The sequence below is a fragment of the Patagioenas fasciata genome, chromosome 27, assembly GCF_037038585.1.
Source record: "Patagioenas fasciata isolate bPatFas1 chromosome 27, bPatFas1.hap1, whole genome shotgun sequence".
Lineage (NCBI taxonomy): Eukaryota > Metazoa > Chordata > Aves > Columbiformes > Columbidae > Patagioenas > Patagioenas fasciata.
In genome coordinates, this window is record NC_092546.1 from 5099227 (window position 1) to 5120210 (window position 20984).

The following is a 20984-nucleotide window of genomic DNA, read 5'->3' on the forward strand; positions in this document are numbered from 1 at the left end:
ATTTACGAGCATCTTACTGCGCAGATTGGGACTTGGAGTAGTTCAGGGTGGGTTTTTTTGTGGTTTGTTCGGGTTGTGCCGGGAGCTGCTCTGCCGCCCTTTGCGCAGCTGGCACTGGGATGCGGTGCAGCCTCTTGGGCTCCTCGCTGAGCTTTGGTTTGTAATTTATCACTCTGAAGTGCACCGTGGAAAGTGGTACAACACCAAACTGGAACGGACAGAGCCTGTGCCATCGCTGCTCTGCCATCTTCCCAGCTCCGCTTGGATAAGAGGTTTTGGGGACCGACGCCTGCGCAGAACCAGCTCGTCCAGCTCAGCGCAGGCCTGACCGAAACTCGCCTCTGCCCAGGACAAACTGACTCAGGCGCTTGCCTGCTCCACCTTGGCTGTGTCACCTGGAGAGCCGTGTCCTCGGGACAGAGGAGCCACCTGGCGCAACAGCCGCGTGTTGCCGCGGGGCAGCTGTGGTGTCCGTCCTCCGCTCTGGCCACGTCTGTCCTCGCTCCATCCTCTGCTCGGGATGGCAGGGAACGTGAAGGTCCATCTCTGGAGGACATGTGGCTGCAGTACTGTGACATTGCGTCGGGAAGGTGATGCTGGGATCCCCGGCTGCGGCGGTCGGGTCCCACCTTGGGGTGGCAGGAGGGAGCAGCTTTGCTGTGCCACCCCCTGCTCCTGGTGCTCTGCCTCGTGTTCTGGGTCCTTCTGCCTCCCTGCTCCTCACTTTGGGCTGAGGGTGCACAGGGAGGATGCTGCGCTCTGCCCTGGAGGGGGAGGAGCAGGTTTAAGGCGGAGAACAGGCCCCTGTCCCAAAGTAGCGCTTTCCTGTCCCTTTAAGGCAAGTGAGGGCGGAAGTCCTGGCAGAGGCTGCGGGGGGCGGGGCTTCAGGCCCCTTCCGCCCTTTCGCGACATCCGCCGTTTCCGGCCTAAGCGCGGCCTTTTCCGAGGAGACCCGGCCAAGATGGTGGGTACGGGAGGGGGTGGCGGCAACTCAAATCGGGTTCCATCCGCCGCGGGGGACGGCTGCCCGGGGCCGGGGGCGCCGCTACCGCGGAGAGCGGCGCGTCCTCTTCCCTGGGGGCCGGGGGATCGGCGTCCCCTCGGCTCTGCCGGGGCCGCGGTTGCCACGGCCGGACTAGGCCGCAGCGCGGCGGGAGGCCGGTTCCCCAGGGCTGGGCCTGGCGGCGGGAAGGAGCGGGGGCTGCGGCCTCCCCGGGGAGCCCGACGGCCCTGACACCCCCTCCCTGGTTCCCGGCTGCAGGCGGAGGTGGAGCAGAAGAAGAAACGAACCTTTCGGAAATTCACCTACAGGGGGGTGGACCTGGACCAGCTCCTCGACATGTCCTAGTAAGAGCTGGGGCTGCTGGGGCTGTGGTGAAACTAGTGCGGGCACCAGTGTGATGGGAGCGGCTGAGGGACCTGGGGGTTCAACTGGAGAACAGGAGCTGAGGGGAGACCTTCTGATCTCTGAACTGCCTGAAAGGAGCTTGGAGCCAGGGGGGGTCGGGCTCTGCTCCCCAGGAACAAGCGCCAGGAGCAGAGCAAACGGCCTCAAGTTGCGCCAGGGGAGGTTGAGGTTGGATTTAGGAACAATTTCTTCCTCAAAGGGCTGTGGGGCATTGAACAGGCTGCCCAGGGCAGTGCTGGAGTCACCATCCCTGGAGGGTTGGACAGACGGACATGAGGTTCTCAGGACATGGGGCAGTGCCGGGGGTGGGGGAATGGTTGGACTCCATAATCTTAAAGGTCTTTTCCAACCAAAATGATTCGGTGATTTTATGCTGCTGGGTTGGTAACACTTGGGGGTCCCCGGGGAGCTCCGCGCTCTGGCCTCACTCTCTCCATCCCTCCCAGCGAGCAGTTGATGCAGCTGTACAGCGCCCGGCAGCGCCGGCGGCTCAACCGCGGGCTGCGCCGCAAGCAGCACTCGCTGCTGAAGCGCCTGCGCAAGGCCAAGAAGGAGGCGCCGCCCATGGAGAAGCCGGAGGTGGTGAAGACCCACCTGCGCGACATGATCATCCTCCCCGAGATGGTGGGCAGCATGGTCGGCGTCTACAACGGCAAAACCTTCAACCAGGTGGAGATCAAGGTGAGGCGTCACGGCAGCTCCTGAGCTGAGCTTCCTCAGGGTGTCTGCGGTATTCTTTAACATTTGGTGTAACCTGCCCTGTGTGTGCGGGGGAGGTCGAGGCTCCGGCTTGGAGCAGACCTGGCCCCGAGGGACACCCCAGGGTGTCCGTCCTGGACATTGCTGCTCATGGGGGGATCTCGAGGCTTCAGCGCAGCTCTGAAGTGATGAAATAACGCGGCAGTGGTGAGCAGGTGCGTGTTGCTGTGTGCCGCCCTGGCTCCCTGCCCGCCCTTTTCCCGTGAAACAGATCCCTGAGGTTTCCTGGGAGTGGAATAACCTGCGGGGTGGTGCCACCTGACACCTCTGGTGGGATTAAATGGCATTTTCTGCTCGTACCTGGTGTTAAATCCCACCTGAAAGTGCATCAAAGGGCCCCCGAGGCCTGTGTGTCCGCTCTGGGTTGCTCCATGTGCAGCATTGCCAGGAAGCCCAGCAGCGCAGGGTGAGGGTTGTGACCGGCCCGGGCCCACGGTGGGGAGCTCTGGGTCTGTGCCCCCCGCTCGCTGCAGCGCAGGTCTCTCCGTTCTCTTCCAGCCCGAGATGATCGGTCACTACCTGGGCGAATTCTCCATCACCTACAAGCCGGTGAAGCACGGCCGGCCCGGCATCGGCGCCACCCACTCCTCCCGCTTCATCCCGCTCAAGTGAGGCGCCCGGGGAGCGTTTTCCCTGTAAATAAAAGAAATTTCTACCAACTGTCTCTGTCCTGGGGCTGGGGGCTCACTGGGGGGCGGGGGCTGCACCGACGAGCAAAACTCTTCGGTCTTAGTCATGATTTGATGTTTTTCTGAAGATTTCCCTCTATTTTTCACTCTTTGGTAACCAAGAAATGCTTCACATTCCTGGTGCTTTTCTGGGAAGGGGTGACAGGCGCTTCCTTCTGCCTGACTTTGTGGCACTTGGGGCATGGCCAGGGACGTGGAGGTGACACCAGTCGATGGTGGGGGGTTCCCAGGGCTGCGGAGCCAGCCCCTCTCCTGGGGGCAGGTGCCAGGGACAGCGCGATCCCAAACCAGGATTTTCTCATCTCAAATTTGGGGTTCCAAAGGGGGTTTGGGGGTTGTCGGCTCCGCGGGGAGGTGGAGCTGGTGGGTCGTGGCCGTTTCCCTGCGCGGCTCCAGGGGAGAAGCTGCTGGTCTGGATGAGGTGGGTGATCCAGTCTGGGCCAGGAGCTGCCCCAGCGCCCGGCTCTGAGCTGAGAGCAGCTGTGGGTGCTGGGGGGTGACAGGGGCAGCCACACTGGGTCCAGGGGTGTCCCCAGCCCTGAGGAGCCTTTCAAGCTGTGTCTTCTGCAAAAGCCGCCGTGCCATGTCCCCAGGACCCCAGGTGGAGGGGCTGGTTGTCACCATCCTGCTGCTTCTGTCAAACCGCGGCTGCCGTGCCAACACTGACACCACAGCCCTGCCTGGCGCGTTCCCAGCGTTGCGGTGATGGGTGTTGGCATGAGCTGCGCTGGGGAAAGCTCGTGACCCTTGGGCAGGTGGTGACGCAGGGACGTGGCCATGGTCTCGTCCCAGTTCTACTGAGACCACAGCAGGGCCTCAGCACTGGTGCCCTGCTGGGCTTGGACTGGTGCCTGGGCTTTGGTCGGGTGGGCTGCGGCTGCTCATGGAGGGGAGGGGACAGCAGGGGCTGTGTCTGGGGCTTTGGGATATGCCAGGGTCACCGGACAGCTGTGGCTTGTCCCTGTTGCTGGCACGGGGATTGTCACACAGTCCCTGGGGTCCTGTCCCCACCCCTGTCCTGGTGCTGCTGTGGCACAGCCAGGGCTGTTGTCCTTTAGACAAGGTCTCCTGTCACCGGGGCTCTTTTGTTTAAGCAACATGACCTTGACGGTCCCTGTGCAGCTCCCGCTGCCAGGGGTTTGGGGGGACAGGGCCAGGGTCGCTGCCTGCCAGGGGCCCTGTGTGCACCCCAACCCTGCTCTGTGTCCCCAGGAGGGTGACGCCCTGGCCAGGAGGTGGGTGATGGTGGCCTCGGGGTGTGTGGCACACATCAGAGGTCACAGCCATGGGCAGAACTTGAGTCCAGACCTGGTCGTGTCCACTGGACCCTGCTCCATGTCCCCAGGAGCTGTTTCGGGGACTGGCTGTAGGGGGTTGATCAGCCGGGGGTCCCGCTCACCCGGGGCCCCCTGCATCGGGCAGAGTGCGGCCACCCCAGGACTGATCCCCGGGGCACGGCGACAGCACCGGGGGCTCGCGGGGGGGGCGGGTTTGGCCCCAGGACAGGGGGAAGGGGCAGATCCTGCAACCCCAACGGTCTGGGGAGATGGGGGGCCCTTCTCCCCCTACCCTCGCACAGGAGCCCCCCAGGACCCCCCCTCGCCGCCTCTCCCGGCCGCGGCGCCGCTGGAAAATCCCGGCCGGGAGCGGCGGGGGGGGCGGGGGCGGGATGCGGCTGCTCGCGGCCGCGCCGGCTCCGCGCTCAGCTCCGCGCTCAGCTCCGCGCCCCGCTCCGCGCCGCCGGGGATGAGGTACGGCCGCACCTGCCCCCTGCATCCCCCGGGCATCCCCCGGTTCCCCCCCGACCCCCGGGGCTCCCGGCGGCTCCGGCCGCGGGTGGAGGGGAGCGGGGGGGCTGCGCGGCGGGGCTGGAGGGACCCCACTGGCCGGGGGGGGTCGGGGTGCGGTGCTGGGGTGCGGGAGAGGGTGGATGCGACCGGGGGACCCCGATCTGAGCCCCCCCGCCCCGCGGCGGACGTTGCCCCGGCCCTGGCTGCGCTGGATCCGCCGTCATGCGGCGGGCGCGGCTCCATCCCGGGGATCGGGGGGAAACCGGGGGATGTCGGGGAGAAGCGGGGGATGTGGGGGGGTCGGGAGGGTCTGTCAGAATCTAGCCCCCACGTCCCCTACCCCCGGCCGCGGGGACAAAGGCCGGACAATGCGGGGGCTCCGCCGGGAGTCCCCGGGCGGGGGGGGACAGCAGCGACCGTCCCCATCCTCATCCGCATCCCCATCGCATCCCCATCGCATCCCATCCCGCGGGCAGGGGGTGGGGGGGGTCCCCACTGGGGTGGCAGCATCTCCCCCCGCCCCGCTGCGGGCTGGACCCCCTAGTGCCCTCGACCCCACCGCTCCCCGGCCCGGGGGCTGCGCGGGGGTCGGCCCGGAGCTCCCTGGGGTGGGTTTGCTGTGGTCGGGGGTCCCCGGGGCCGCGGGGTCGATCGGCGGGAGCTGGTGACAACAACACGCTGTTTGTTTAATGTCCCCGGGGGCTTCGGGAGGCGCAGCCGGTCGGGGGCTCAGATGTGGCTTCTGTCGGAGGCGGCTGCGCCGGGTTGATGCTGCGGTGCTGGGGCCGACCATGGTCCCTGTCCCCATCCCTGTCCCATCCCCAGAGCCCCCACCAGGCTGGGGGGAGCCGAGGGGTGCGGGGGGTGCACGGCTGCTCCCCCAGCCCTGTCCTGCTCTGCATGGCCGAGGTGGCCCCAGACAAGGCGGCACGATGCGGTGGGCAGTGCAGTGCAGTGCAGTGAGCAGCACGATGCAGTGAGGTGCAGTGTAGTGGGCAGCATGATGCAGTGCAGTGCGGTGCAGTGAGCAGTGCGGTGCAGCGGGGGTGCGGTGGCAGCACAGATGCTGCTCCTCCACCCACGGATCTGCTGCAGCACCTGCCCTGGCAGGACCCACCAGTCTGGGGTGCCCTGAGCAGAGGGGGGGCAGCTGTTGGGTGTCACAGGAGCCGGTCCCCAGGACCCCGAGCCACCGCCTCTCCCCGGGGTGTCCCCACGGCCCTGCTGGGGACCGAGCCCTGCAGCCCCGGCAGCCCTGAGGGGACGCTGTGTCCCGTGGGACAGTGACCCCCGCGGTGCCAGGGGCTGTGGGAGCGGAGCTGCAGCCCCGGCCCCCCCTTCCCGCAGCCCCGGCCCCCCCTCCCCGCCATGTCTAGACGCTTTGCAAATGCAGGTGTGGCCGCGCCAGCCCCTCCCCGCAGGCTGCGGATCCCAGCGCTGCTGCGGCCGCTGCGCTCGGTGCCCCTGCCCGGGGACCCGAGGGGACAGAGCTCACACCCCCCCCACATCAACCCCCAGGCCCCCTCTCCGAGCAGCTCAGTCGGCGCTGAGAGGTTTGGGGTGCCGGGGGGTGGGGGATGTGCTGCCCTGCAGACGTGGGACCCCCCCCGGCTTTTCTCGTCACCCGGCTGTGCCGAACCCCCCGTGTCTGGTGGGTGCTGGGGAAGGGCCGTGGACCCGCCTGCGCTGCCCCATCCGCAGTCACCATAGCAACGGGAGGCCCTGCCGAGCATCCTGCATCCCTCATCCTGCATCCCGCATCCCTCACCCACCCTCCCGCATCCCTCATTGTCCATCCTGCAGCCCGTGTCCTGCATCCCTCATCCTCCATCCTTCCGCCACCTTCCACCCCATACTCCCCCCTCCCGCATCCCTGTCCCCAGCCCTCTTGGGGGTTATTTTCCTCCTGGGGGGGTTATTTACTGTCAGGGCAGTGGGAGGGGGACATTTGCACCGTGGGGTCTTTGTCTCCCTCTGGCACCGCAGCGTGGGCAGAGCGGGGTGGTGGGGAGGGGGGACACAGCCCTGGGGACAGGATGGGGGGGCCCTGGCTGGTGGTGGGGGGGTATAGGGATGAGGGAGCAGGTTTTGGGGGGTCAGGATGACTCCTGGGGTGGGAAGGACATTGGGGGGACCTGGAGAGGGTCTGGGGTCCCACCACTGCCTGGTGGGGTCTCTGTGCTGGCTGTGGGGGTGCTGGGCCCCCCCAGGGAGGCAGAGCGATCCCAGGGAGCAGCTGCGGGTGACGGGGACACTGGCAGTGCCGGGGGGGTCAATCTCTGCTGATCCGATTGTCCCTGACCCACTGCGGTGGGGGGAACGGGTCTGATCCTGCCCCGGTGCTATTGGGGACACGGGGAGGGACGAGCTGACATGGGGGTGCAGAGGGGCGGGGGAATAACGGACCCCCCCCCTCCCTTTGCCATGCACCCCCTGCCGTGCGCCCCCTTTGCACGCACACTCGTGCACACACGTGGTGCTGACGAAGGCGACGCGGGGCCATTGCGGCCGCGAGCCCGACCTGCTGGGGTGTTGGCGAGGGGTCCCCGTCCTCGTCCCCGAACCCCCGTGCCTGTGTGTGCCCTCCCATCCCCAGCAGGTGCGAGGGGCGGGTGTTGCGGCAAGGAGGAGGTTTGGGGGTGCAGGGCCGGCCGGGGGGGGACAGAAGGGCTGGGGGGGATGGAGCGGGGCTGGGGGCACTGCTGGGGGCGCTGGGGCTGCCCCTGCTCGGAGCGGGAGGTGGTTCAGAAAAGACAAAAGCGAGACAAAGGGAGCGCAGAGCGGAGCTGCCGCGGCCGATGGAAACCAGGCAGGGGCTGGGGGCGCCGGGGCTGGATGCCCACCCCGCGCTGGGACGTCCCTTCTGGGGGGCTTTGGGGGCACCGGCTCTTGCTGGCACATCTTGTCCCTTCCCTGGGGGGTGCAGGTTTTGGGGTCCCCTGGGCTGTGCTGGGGGTGCTGTGGGGAGCACCCTGGGTCTGCCCGCCCGTCCCCCCGCAGGCGCTGCAGCGGGTGAAGATGTCCGGCTCCATCGCCTCGTACGAGCAGCTGGTGCGGCAGGTGGAGGCGCTGCGGAAGGAGAACAGCCACCTCCGGCGCGAGCTGCAGGACAACTCCAGCCACCTCTGCAAGCTGGAGAATGAGACCTCGGACATGAAGGTGGGGACAAACCTGGGGGGGGGGGGGGGGCACGCGGCCCCTGTGCTGGGGCTGCGGGAACGGGCGCACCCAGCGCTCCGTCCCCGTTCCAGGAGGTCCTGAAGCATCTCCAGGGCAAGCTGGAGCAGGAGGCGCGGGTGATGGTGTCCTCGGGGCAGACCGAGGTGCTGGACCAGCTGAAAGGTGGGTACCCAGGCAGGGTGGGGGTGTCCCCATGCTGAGCCCCTCCCTCATGCCACTGTCCCCCCATCCCCAGCCCTGCAGATGGACATCACCAGCCTCTACAACCTCAAGTTCCCGCCGGAGGTGGCCGGAGCCGGTCGCAGCATCGAGGACGGTCCAGGGCCACCCACAGCCCAGCGGGACCCCGGGGACCTGGGCAGGGCCACCCTCCGGCTTCTGGAGGAGCTGGACCGGGAGAGGTGACACCCGGGGGGGGGACACCTGGGGCTGGGGGGGTCAGGGCTGTGCTGACCGGGCTCCCCAATTCCCCAGGTGCTTCCTGCTGGGTGAGATCGAGAAGGAGGAGAAGGAGAAGGTTTGGTACTACGCGCAGCTGCAGAGCTTGGCCACGCGGCTGGACGAGCTGCCCCACGTCGAGACGGTGAGTGGGGCCACCCCGGCACCCCCCAGCCGGGCCGCGGGCAGGACCTGACCCCTCATGCTGTTCTCCCCGCTCGTGTCCCCCCCCCCAGTTCTCCATGCAGATGGATCTCATCCGGCAGCAGCTGGAGTTCGAGGCGCAGCACATCCGCGCGCTGATGGAGGAGCGATTCGGCACCGCCGACGAGATGGTGCAGCGGGCGCAGGTCCTGGCCCCCCTCACTGCCCTGTCCTGTGCTGGGGGGCTCCAGCTGCCCCCCACCCCCCATCCCGCCCTCTCCAGTCCTGCACCCAGCACCTGCATCCTCACCCCCAGCCCTGTGCACCTTTGCCATCAGGTCTGTGCACCCTTGCACCTGCTCTTTGCACCCTTGCACCAGCAATTTGCACCTTCTCACCCAGCTCTTTTCACCTGTTCTTTGCACCCTCACGTCCAGCTCTTTGCACCCTTGCACCAGCAATTTGCACTCTCACATCCAGCTCTTTGTACCCTTGCACCTGCTCTTTGCACCCTCACATCCAGCTCTTTGCACCCTTGCAATCAGTTCCTTGCACCAGCAATTTGCACTTTCTCACCCAGCTCTTTGCACCTGCTCTTTGCACCCTCACATCCAGCGATTTGCACCCTTGCAGCAGCTCTTTGCACCCTTGCACCAGCAATTTGCACCCTCATATCCAGCTCTTTGCACCCTTGCATGAGCAATTTGCACCCTCTCATCCAGCTCTTCACACCCTTGCACCAGCAATTTGCACTGTTGCACCTGCTCTTTGCACCTTCACATCCAACTCTTTGCACCCTTGCACCAGCAATTTGCACCTTCTCACCCAGCTCTTTGCACCTGTTCTTGCACCCTCAACCACCGATCTTTGCACACAGCTGCCCCCAGCCCTGTGCACCCTCACTCCTGGCTCTGGGGCTCCCAACACCCACTTTGTCCCCACAGATCCGGGCGTCCCGGCTGGAGCAGATTGACAAAGAGCTGATGGAGGCGCAGGACAAGGCGCAGCAGCCGGAGCCACAGGTAGCGGGGCCAGGGCTGAGCCCCCCTGGGCCAGGGGCCACCCTGGGGCGGCGCAGGAGTCTGGGGATGGGAGAAGGGGGCCCATCGCAGCCCCCTCACCATTGTCCCCATCCTGTCTCTGTGGCGGCACAGCCAGCGCAGCACAGCCAGCGCTTTGTGTGGCTCGGGCACCGTGAAATGGGCAGTTGCCATGGAGACGGGAAGTAGGCCATGGCGCGCAGCGGGTGGCCGCGGTGGCTCTCGCCGCATCTGCCAGGGCGGGCACCCCGCCAGCACCCCCTCCCTGCCACCGCCCCCCCGCCACCTCTGTCACCCACCACCCCCGGTCACCCCATCCCCTCCATCACCTGTGTCTCCTCCATCACCAGTGTCCCCTCCATCACCCCGCATGTCCCCCCATCACCAACCCACACAACCAGCGCTGTGTGCTCAGCCCCAGCACCGTCCCCTCCGGCGCCTGCTGCTGCGGGACCCCCCGATCACCCCAATTCCAGCTGGAAAACACAAGCCTGGCGCTGATGGGAGCAATTGCACCAACTGGGAAGCGCTGCCGGGTTTAACGGCATCGGGGGGGGTCCTGGAAAGCGGGGAGGAGCTGGGTGGGGGGGGTTTTGCAACCTGCCCCCCGTTTACCCCCCTTGCAGCTCTGCGGGAAGGCACCCGGTGTGGATGGGGACGGCAGCTTGGACCCCCCGACCCACCCCGAGGAGGGGGGCAGCAAGGTGAGGGGGCAGCCACAACTCGGGGGGCTGCGCGGGGAGGGGGTGACCGCACATAACCCCGCGTCCCCGTCCCGCAGGTGGAGGTGGTGTTCTGGCTCCTGTCCATGCTGGCCACGCGGGACAAGGAGGACATGTCGCGCACGCTGCTGGCCATGTCCAGCTCGCAGGAGAGCTGCCTGGCCATGCGCCGCTCGGGCTGCCTGCCCCTGCTCATCCAGATCCTGCACGGCGCGGACGGCGAGCCCGGCCCCGCCGACGGCCCCGCCGGCGCCAAGGACGCCCGCATGCGCGCCAACGCCGCCCTGCACAACATCGTCTTCTCGCAGCCCGACGAGGGCCAGGCCAAGAAGGAGATGCGGGTGCTGCACGTGCTGGAGCAGATCCGCTCCTACGCCGAGACCTGCTGGGACTGGCTGCGGGGCCGGGACGGGGGCCGAGGCACCGCAGGTACGGGGGAGCGGGGTGACCTGTGCGCACACGTGGGGCCACACGTGTGCCATGGGGCCACCAGCATCCTGGCTGGTGCCAGCACTGGTGTGGCCGGCAGGACCAGGGTGGTGACCGTCCCTGTGCTGGGACCTGGGGAGCCCAAACCTTGAATCCTGGGGGCAGTTTTGGGCCCCTCGCGCCCTTGAGGTGCTGGAGCGAGTGGAGAGAAGGGAACGGAGCTGGTGAGGGGCTGGAGCACAAGTGTGATGGGAGCGGCTGAGGGACCTGGGGGGTTCAGCTGGAGAACAGGAGCTGAGGGGAGACCTTCTGATCTCTGAACTGCCTGAAAGGAGCTTGGAGCCAGGGGGGTCGGGCTCTGCTCCCCAGGAACAAGCGCCAGGAGCAGAGGAAACGGCCTCAAGTTGCACCAGGGGAGGTTGAGGTTGGATGTGGGGAACAATTTCTTCCCCAAAGGGCTGTGGGGCATTGGAACAGGCTGCCCAGGGCAGTGCTGGAGTCACCATCCCTGGAGGGTTGGACAGACGGACATGAGGTTCTCAGGACATGGGGCAGTGCCGGGGGTGGGTTATGGGCAGACTCCATGATTCTCCCTGCAGCACCGGTGCCCATCGAGCCCCAGATCTGCCAGGCCACCTGCGCCATCATGAAGCTCTCCTTCGACGAGGAGTACCGGCGCGCCATGAACGAGCTGGGTGAGCGCGGGGAGGGGGCTCCATCCCTGTGCCGCCTCCGGCATCCCCAGCGCGGCGTCCCTGACCGCGTCACCCCCGTCCCACCCCACAGGTGGGCTGCAGGCGGTGGCCGAGCTGCTGCAGGTGGACTATGAGATGCACAAGATGACGAGCGACCCGCTGAACCTGGCGCTGCGGCGCTACGCGGGGATGGCCCTCACCAACCTCACCTTTGGAGACGTGGTCAACAAGGTTGGGGGGGCTGCACTGTGGGGAGTGGGACCGGGGGGGATGCGGCGTCACCTTCACCATCCTCATCCTCCCGCAGGCGACGCTGTGCTCCCGCCGCGGCTGCATGGAGGCCATTGTGGCTCAGCTGGGCTCCGACAGCGAGGAGCTGCACCAGGTGGGTGCCGGGGCTCCCCGGGGCGGGGGGACAGGCATGGGGATGGTCCCCGCGCCCACCCGCCCCGCTGTGCCCCCCCAGGTGGTCTCCAGCATCCTGAGGAACCTCTCGTGGCGGGCGGACATCAACAGCAAGAAGGTGCTGCGGGAGGTGGGCAGCGTCACCGGGCTGATGCGCTGCGCCCTGCGCGCCGGCAAGGTGAGCAGCGCCGCGGGGGGACGGACACGGGGTGGCCAAACGGGGGGTGAGAGCTCTGCGTGTCCCCCTCCCTGCTCCTGGAGCGCTCAGGTGAGAAAACAGCTTCCAAGCTTCCAAGGAGGCTGTAGGACACTGCATTTCTCATTGGAGCCCAGCTCAGCTTAAGGGAGAGTGTTTTATTGTGATGGACCGGGGTGCTGCAAGATCAGTGGGCTCAAGTTTAAATTCAAGATGAAAGTGACTGTTTTAAATTAAAGTGAGTAATAAAAAATCACTTTACCAAAGATAGCTTAGACCCCGATGGAAGGATTTTTATTACTGTTGAGGATTTGTTAATTTGAAGGAAAGAAGCAGCAGGCAGCCTCGTTCAAGCAGAAAGGACAGGGCTTATGCAGAAGTGATGGACTAAAGCTGAACTTCCAGGAGAAGAATACAATAATGATCCAGCTTTATTGATGAGGATCACACGGTGTGAACTGTGGGGTTGTCACACGCAGGGGCAGGAGCTGGACTTGATGATCTTTGTGGGTCCCATCCAGCTCAGGATGTGTGGTTCTTTGGCAGGAATCCACGCTGAAGAGCGTCCTGAGCGCGCTGTGGAACCTGTCGGCGCACAGCACGGAGAACAAGGCGGCCATCTGCGGGGTGGAGGGCGCCCTGGGCTTCCTGGTGAGCACCCTCACCTACAAGTGCCAGAGCAACTCGCTGGCCATCATTGAGAGCGGCGGCGGCATCCTGCGCAACGTCTCCAGCCTCATCGCCACGCGCGAGGATTACAGGTCAGGGACCCACGGGGACCGTCCCCACGGCCAGGGGGACACCGGTTCATACCCGGTTCTCTAAGTATTCATTTGTTAGGTGACAAGAGATGGGTTTGGCTGGAGGAAGAATTCCCGTGCAACTACAGGTCCAGGTTGTTTAATAAGATGCGCTGCTATCTGCTGAAATCCAGCAGCGACCGTAGAGCCACCGAATCATTTTGGTTGGAAAAGACCTTTATGATCATTGAGCCCAACCTTTAGCGATCTGATCTCAACAGAAAGTGGTGGCTTTGGAAAGCTTTTAATAACATTCCACACCAATTTCAGTCAATGCTCCGCTAGGACGAAGTTTCGGAGCCGCTGTGGCAATACGGTGCAGCTCATAGAACCTCACACATCAGGCGCCTTTGGGCAAACAACCTCTGCTCCAAGCTTGCCTATGGCTCTTCGAAATGGTTTTCTAAGGAAAGATTAATTAAGCTACCTTTTGTTAATTAAGCAGAGGCTCATTCTGCAGTCACGTAGCCTTAATTGGCACAAAAAGCCAGTGAAAAACATAACTACTAAGCTATTGTCCACAATATCAGAGAGATCGAGCCAATTGTACTGTTCTTAGTTTCGTTAATTTTTAAGCATGTCAAAGAAGCCGTTGATTACAATAATACACTAAATTAACTTTTTTAAATGAACTGTAACTAGGGCTTATTTTTGGAGTAGAGCTTATATTTCAAGCATCCTCAAAAATCCTGAAAAATCATGGTAGGGCTTATTTTTGGAGTAGGTCTTCTTTTCAGGGTAGGCATTATTTTTGGGATAGGTATTATTTTTGTGGTACGTCTTATTTTGGGGGTAGGTATTCTTTTCGGGGTAGGTCTTATTTTTGAGGTAGATAATATTTTCAACATAGGTCTTATTTTGTGGGGTAGGTCTTATTTTGGGGGTAAGTTTTATTTTTGTCGTAGGACTTATTTTTGGGATATGTCTTATTTTTGAGGTAGGTAATATTTTCAACACAGGTTTTATTTTTGTGGTAGGTCTTATTTTGAGGGTAGGTATTATTTTTGTGGTAGGTCTTATCTTGGGGATAGCTTTTATTTTTGTGGTAGGTTTTATTTTTGTGGTAGGACTTATTTTGGGGGTGGGTCTTATTTTTGGGGTAGGTAATATATTCCAACATAGATCTTATTTTGGAGGTAGGTCTTATTTCTGTGGTAGGACTTATTTTAGGGGTATGTCTTATTTTTGAGGTAGGTCATATTTTCAACACAGGTTTTATTTTTGTGATAGGTCTTGTTTTGGGGGTAGGTATTATTTTTGGGGTAGATCTTATTTTTGAGGTAGGTAGTATTTTCAACATAGGTCTTATATTTGGGGTAGGTCGTATTTTCAGGGTAGGTATTATTTTGGGGATAGATATTATTTTTGTGGTAGGTCTTATTTTGGGGGTAGGTATTATTTTTGGGGTAGGTCTTATTTTTGAGGTAGGTAGTATTTTCAACATAGGTCTTATTTTTGGATAGGTCTTATTTTCAGGGGAAAAAGGTAGCTGTGGGGGGCCATCGATTTCCACCGTTTGACCTCCCAGCCTTAATTTTTGGTGGGTTGTCCCGTGTCGCTCTGTCCCGCAGGCAGGTGCTGCGGGACCACAACTGCCTGCAGACGCTGCTGCAGCACCTGCGCTCGCACAGCCTCACCATCGTCAGCAACGCCTGCGGGACCCTCTGGAACCTGTCCGCCCGCAGCCCCCGCGACCAGGAGCTGCTGTGGGACCTGGGGGCGGTCAGCATGCTGCGCAACCTCATCCACTCCAAGCACAAGATGATCGCCATGGGCAGCGCGGCCGCGCTGCGTAACCTGCTCACCAACCGGCCCCCCAAGTACAAGGACGCGGCCGTGGTGTCGCCGGGCTCCTGCATGCCCTCGCTCTACATGCGCAAGCAGAAGGCGCTGGAGGCAGAGCTGGACGCCAAGCACTTGGCCGAGACTTTTGACACCATGGAGAAGCAGAGCCTGAAGAGCCAGGGTGCCAAGAAGCCGCCGCGGCACATGGAGAGCCTGGTGAAGGATTACGCCTCCGACTCCGGTTGCTTCGACGACGACGAGGTGCCCAACATCTCCACCGGCGTGGAGACGGCCAGCGCCTCCGTCCTCTCCATGTTCCTCAGCTCCTCGTTCCTGCAGGGCCAGGCGCTGCCGCGGGCGCTGGCGCAGCGGCGATGCCCGGAGCCGGAGAAGGACGGCAGCGCCAAAGCCCCCGAGCCCAAGAAGCTGCCGCTGCCGGAGGACGACGTCTCGCTGGCCGCCGAGAAGCTGGCCAACAAGATCTCCAGCACGGTGGCCAAGATCGACAAGCTGGTGGAGGACATCTCGACCATGCACACGTCCTCGGACGACAGCTTCAGCCTCAGCTCGGAGGACCACGGGCTGGACTGGCAGTACGGCCCCGAGGAGGCGCACGAGGCGCGGGCGCAGTCCTGCTCGCCGTGTCGCCTCTCGGACGCCGGTGGCTTCACCAAGCGGGAGAGCTTGAGCCGGGCGCAGGCGCTGCTGCGGCTGAAAACCGCCTACACCAGCCTGTCCAACGACAGCCTCAACAGCGGCAGCACCAGCGACGGCTACTGCACCAAGGAACACATGAAGCCCTGCAGCAAAGCCGCCTTCCTGGACTGCCGCGACGAGCTGCAGCGCTACCAGAAGCGCCCGAGCCGCCTCGACCTCAAGAGCATCCTGGGCAGCAAACCGGAGCGGGGGGATGCCCCCGTGCCCAGGGGAAGGGATACGGCTGAGCCGGACAAGCCGGAGCAGCGAGAACTGCCCGAACGGGCCAAGAAGACGGTGACATTCCCCAGCCCCACGGCGCTGGAGAAGGAGCCCGAGTGGAAGAGGGAGGTGGGCAGTAAGTTGTCCTCCGACCCCCAGGTCCGCACCATCAAGCTCTCCCCGTCCTACCAGCACGTCCCCCTGCTTGAGACCCTGGCCAAGAGCGGTGTGGCCACCGGTGCCGGCCACCTCCTGGGCAGAAAGCAAGCCTGGCTGCCCCCCGCGCTGCTGCAGACGGCCGAGAGCTTGAGCAAGATCCCGGAGAAGCTGCCGGCCCAGGCACCGGCTGTGGCGGAGCAGGAGTCAGTGCAGAAATACTCGGTGGAGGACACCCCCATCTGCTTCTCCCGCTGCAGCTCCCTCTCCTCCCTCTCCTCGGCCGACAATGTGCTGGACGGACAGAGCCACAGCGAGAACGACCTGGACAGCGACTCCTCCCTGGAGATCCTGGAGATGGAGGAAGGTGACGGGGAAGGGGAGGACGGGAGGCAGGAGAAGGAGAAGGCGGCGGAGCTGGCTCCGGCCACGCCGATGGGGATTTCCCAACCCATCACCATCCCCTTCCCGAAGCGGGACAAGGTTTTTCTACGGGAATCGTCCCCGTCGCGCCAGGAGGACCTGACGCCCTCGAGCTCCTCGGAGAACTACATCCAGGAGACGCCGCTGGTGATGAGCCGCTGCAGCTCCGTCAGCTCCCTGGGCAGCTTCGAGAGCCCGTCCATCGCCAGCTCCATCCAGAGCGACCCGTGCAGCGAGATGATCAGCGGCACCGTCAGCCCCAGCGAGCTGCCCGACAGCCCGGGCCAGACCATGCCCCCCAGCCGCAGCAAGACCCCCCTGTTTGAGCTGGGCTGCCAGGCGGAGAAGGAGACCAGCCAGTTCAACATCCAGTGGGAGAACAACGTCAAGAAGTTCATGGAGATCACCGACTTCAAGGAGCGTTTCCAGCTGCCCCAGGACCTGGACTCCATGGTTTACTTCACGGTGGAGAAACCCAACGAGAACTTCTCGTGCGCCTCCAGCCTGAGCGCGCTGCCGCTCCACGAGCACTACGTGCAGAAGGACGTGGAGCTCAAGCTGATCCCCACCTTCCCGGAGAGGAACAGCCTGAATTTCGCGGCTCACGAGAAGCGGGAGGAGCGGCGGGAGGAGCGGTACCTGGAGGGCCGGCGGCGGGCAGACCCCCCCGAACCCCCCGACGACGACGACATCGAGATCCTGAAGGAATGCATCAGCTCCGCCATGCCCTCCCGCTTCCGCAAGGTCAGGAGCTCCCTGCTCGCCGGCCAGGTCCTGCACCCCCAGACCAAGAAGCCGGTGCACGTCCCCGTCTACATGCTGGTGCCGGCCCACGCACACCCCGCCGTCCCCAAGCACCTGCGCGCCAGCGCCCGCGACCTCTTCAGGGACGACGACTCCTTCACCGACTCGGCCGACGGGACCCCCGGCAACTTCTCCAGCGCCGCCTCGCTGAGCGACGAGACCCTGCGCTACCCGGCCCCCGAGGAGGCCGAGCCCCCCTGCGCCGCGGGGACGGGGGTCCTGCCTGAGGGACACCGCGAGGCGGGGGGCACCGGCGCCATCCCGGCCAGGAGAGCCGCCTCCGGCAGCTCGGCGCCCGCCCGGCTGAGCTCGGCGTGCCGCGGGCAGGGCGGGGAGGGCAAGCGGGGCCAACCCCCCCCGAAGGGCAGAGCCAGCCTGGAGCTGGAGGTGGGGGGCAGCGGCGGGACCCCCGGGAGGAAGGACGCTCCCCAGGAGGACGGGGTGGCCTTCCAGTCGCTGTGCCACACCACGCCGACCGAGGAAGCCGTCTACTGCTTCTACGAGCAGGACTGGGACGAGCTGCCCGCGGCGGGCAGGGGGGGAACCGGCGGCAGAGCCCAGCCCAGCCGGGGGGAGCGCTGCGGGGGCTCTGCCCCCAACAGGGACCCCGAGCTGGGTCCCCGGCCAGTGAAAGCCAAACCGCAGAACAACCTCATTGCCGACGAGACGCCGCCGTGCGACTCCCTCAGCTCGTCCATGAGCTCCCTGAGCGACGCCAACCTCTCCGGCGGCGAGGAGCGGGGTCAGCCCTGCGGCAAAGCCCCCCGGCCGCGGCCGGTGGCGGGGCAGGCACGGGGGGGCTCCCCCAACTCCCGCACCCTCAACTCGGAGGATGACCTGCTGCAGAAGTGCATCGGCTCGGCCATGCCCAAGCGCCGGCGGCCGGCGGCTCGCCGCAGGGTGGTGGAACGCAAGCAGAAGCCGCCGGGCGCCGGTGGGAGAGAGCGGAACGCGGAGGTGAAGCATCACCCCGGCGAGGACGCCGGCTCCGACCGCGGCTCCGACCTGGACAGCGTGGAGTGGCAGGCCATCCAGGAGGGAGCCAACTCCATCGTCACCTGGCTGCACCAGGCTGCCGCCTCCCTCTCGCGGGAGCCTTCCTCCGAGTCCGACTCCATCCTCTCCTTCGTGTCGGGGCTCTCGGTGGGCTCCACGCTGCAGCTCTCGCTGGGCCGGCAGGAGAAGCCGCGAGCCAGCAGTGCGGTCGGACGGGACACGGCCAGGAGGGAACACGGCAAGAGCCGCCCGGAGAGGAAGGACGCGCCGGGTGCCCGTCCCGCCGGCCGCGGCAGCGCCAGGGCGGAGCGGAGCCCGGCGCCCACCAAGCCGGTGCCCAACCTGCCCGTGGTTTTCCGCGGCAGGACCGTCATCTACATGCCCAGCCTGGCCAAGGACGCCCCCAGCCCGCGGGCCACCCCCAAGAAAAGCCCCGTGGCCAAGCCCGCGGCGCCGCCGGCCAAGAACCTCTCGCTGAGCCAGCAGCGGTCGCGGAGCCTGCACCGGCTGGGCAAACCCCCCGACAGCGGGGAGCTGGCGCTGCCCAAGAGGAGCACCACGCCGCCCGCCCGCATCGGCAAGGGCCCCCCGTCCTCGGGCTCCTCCCGCACCTCCACCCCCTCCCAGCACGGCCCCAAGAAGCTGCCGTCACCCCCCCAGCTCGCCAAGCAGGGTCCCCCGGCCGCGAGCAAGGTGGGCGGCTCGTCCTCCCCGCCGGGACCTCCGAGCAGAGTCCTGGCCCCCAAATCCCCGGCTCCCCGGCAATCCAAGACACAGAAGTCGCCCGTGCGCATCCCCTTCATGCAGAAGCCCAGCAGGAAGGTGCTGCCGGGCCGGGGGGCCATGCCGGTGCTGGAGGAGCAGGGGGGTGACGACAAGGCGCAGGGCGGGGGGCCGGGCCGGCGGCTCAACCTGGTGCGGATGTCATCCACCCGCTCCAGCGGCAGCGACTCGGATCGCTCCGGCTTCCTGCGCCAGCTCACCTTCATCAAGGAATCCTCCAGCCTGCTGCTGCGGCACCGCGCCGAGCTCAACCCGGCAGCGCCGGCGGCATCGCTGCCTCGCCGGACCTCCCCGCCGCGCCGCCGCGCCGCCCTCCCCACCGTCTTCCTCTGCTCCTCCCGCTGCGAGGAGCTCAAGGCGGTCAAACCGGCGGCACCCAGCCCACGGTCCCCTGTCCCCAGGGCCCAGCCTGGTGGCAAAGTCCCCACCGGGGTCAAGCCGCCGCGGAGGACCAGCTCCGAGAGCCCGTCACGGCTGCCGGTGAAGAGCAGCATCCCCGCGGCCGAGCCCTTCAAGCGGTACTCATCATCGCCCAACATCAGCGTGGCGCGGCGGACGAGCAGCCCGTCCTCCGTCCTCTCCGCCCGCTCCGAGGCTTCGGCGCGGCGGCGGCAGCAAACGGAGCCGGTACCCAGCGAGCAGCCGGCCAAGCCACCCGTGGTGATGATGAAGGGCACTTGGCGCAGGATCCGAGATGAAGACATCCCCCACATCCTCAAGAGCACGCTGCCCTCGTCCGCCCTGCCGCTGGCGGGCACCGGCGAGGAGGAGCGTCCCGGCAGCCCCAGGAAGACCAGCGATGCCGTGGTGCAGACCGAGGACTTCGCCACCGCCAAGACCAACTCCAGCACCTCGCCCACGCTGGAGACGCACCAGGGACCCCCCCGCGCCGCCGGCGATGGTGAAGCCCCCGCCAAGGCCACCCTGCCCATCTCCTTTGGCCATGAGGCACCTGCCGGCACCTTCCCCGCCAGCCGGCACAGCTCCCCGAGCAGAGCCGCCCGCGTCACCCCCTTCAACTATGTCCCCAGCCCCATGGTGGTGACAGCGGTGGCCGAGAAAGCGGTGGAGAAAATCCAAGCTTGAGTGTCCCGCGACCCCCACAGGCACCAGCCAGGACTGTGCCGGGGGAGGACAGCGATGCGGGACAGTTGGGGACCAGTGTGTCACCCCCACCCTGGCTGGGGTGTTGCTGCTCCAGAGAACCGCGGGTCCCAGCACCACGGACCAGGCAGAGCTGGCCAGACCCACCGGGTCTGATGGCTCAAACTGGGGTGACGCTTGGTGCCCGCGTCCTGCTGATGGACACCCCAGGACAAGGGGAGTAGGGGCCATGTCCTCCCAGCCCGCTCACCTGCCCCAGGCAGAGGTTGAACTGGGACCGTGTCCCTGCACCAGATCTCCATGCTACAGCTCGGCACCAACACGCGGCTCTGCCGGCAATCGCTGCTCATTTATTAAGGACGGGAAGGGACGTGTGGTGGGGTTTTGTGGGGAGATGGGGCTGGGACCCCCCCCCCCCATTTGTGCTGCTGGAGGCTCCTCATTAAGCTGCTGGGATGCTGGGGGGAAAAGGCGCAGGAGGACGTGGGTTTGTCCCCGGAGGCCACTCGCAGGGTCACATCACCGGGCTGGGGAGCTGCCCTGGGAGGGGACGGGGTGCTGAGCTGGCACCGGGGTGCCCGACCCCCAGGGAAGGGTTTGGGACCCCTCACCCCCCTGCAGCTCCCCACCCCGGGGTGGAGGAGCCTGTCCCCACCTGTCCCCACCTGTCCCCATGTGCCGTGGACACGAGTCCACCCAGGACTGGATTACGCCCACGAGCATGGGGATCCCAGCCCCAAAGCACCGGGGATGCTCCTGCTCCTACATCCCAGTGCCCTGGGGGGGCTGCAGGGGTGGGCACGGGGCTCTGGGGACACTGCAGGGAAGACAGGGATGCACGGCAGGGGTGTGGGGACATCACGAGTGGCTCTGGGGACTCGCAGGAGGACATGGGGACATGCGAGGGGTCCCCGGGAACATGCACTGGGTTGGGACGTGCCCACCCTGGTTCCCGCTGCAGGGACTGCAGAAAAGGGGACACAGTCCCAACACGCAACACGTCCCCCCGCTCCCGAGTGCTGGACGTGCCAGGAGCACCAGCAGCACCAGCATCTCCCCACAGCCCCGGGTTCACGCCCCCCAGCCCAGCTCTGCTCTCAACCCCCATGTGGATAATTGCGCCAGGTCCTGGGGTGCGCGGTCCCCCATCACTGTATGTATGTACTGAGGATATTCCAGACAGTATTCTGAATTAAAAGCTGACCTGTGTAAATAGGATGGGCTGGTCCATCTGTCCCGTGCCCCTGGGCCAGGAGGAGCTGCAACCCCCCCCGCAGCATTTTCCGGACCCATTTCTTGTGCTTCATGGCCGAGGAGGCA

At 65.1% G+C, this 20984-nt stretch overlaps 2 protein-coding genes across 4 annotated transcripts; both read left to right on the plus strand.

The window, feature by feature from the left end:
* Positions 1 to 867: 867 nt before the first annotated feature.
* RPS15 (ribosomal protein S15) lies at positions 868 to 2826 on the plus strand. Its single transcript, XM_065858370.2, has 4 exons — positions 868 to 964; positions 1262 to 1347; positions 1855 to 2089; positions 2666 to 2826. The coding sequence occupies exons 1-4, from the start codon at positions 962 to 964 to the stop codon at positions 2777 to 2779; spliced, it is 438 nt and encodes a 145-aa protein (XP_065714442.1). The 5' UTR covers positions 868 to 961; the 3' UTR covers positions 2780 to 2826.
* Positions 2827 to 4525: 1699 nt separating this feature from the next.
* On the plus strand, positions 4526 to 20877 carry APC2 (APC regulator of WNT signaling pathway 2). 3 transcript variants are annotated; one of them, XM_065858097.2, is made up of 15 exons: positions 4526 to 4607; positions 7647 to 7805; positions 7898 to 7988; positions 8062 to 8227; positions 8301 to 8409; positions 8501 to 8614; positions 9353 to 9430; positions 10075 to 10152; positions 10230 to 10599; positions 11199 to 11294; positions 11386 to 11525; positions 11602 to 11679; positions 11761 to 11877; positions 12442 to 12656; positions 14267 to 20877. In XM_065858097.2, the coding sequence occupies exons 2-15, from the start codon at positions 7665 to 7667 to the stop codon at positions 19644 to 19646; spliced, it is 7173 nt and encodes a 2390-aa protein (XP_065714169.2). In that variant the 5' UTR covers positions 4526 to 4607; positions 7647 to 7664; the 3' UTR covers positions 19647 to 20877. The 3 variants fall into 3 exon arrangements, with proteins under 3 accessions (XP_065714169.2, XP_071655883.1, XP_071655884.1); XM_071799782.1 differs by lacking the exon at positions 4526 to 4607 and adding an exon at positions 6045 to 6297; XM_071799783.1 differs by lacking the exon at positions 4526 to 4607 and adding an exon at positions 6748 to 7245.
* The last annotated feature ends 107 nt before the right edge of the window (positions 20878 to 20984 follow it).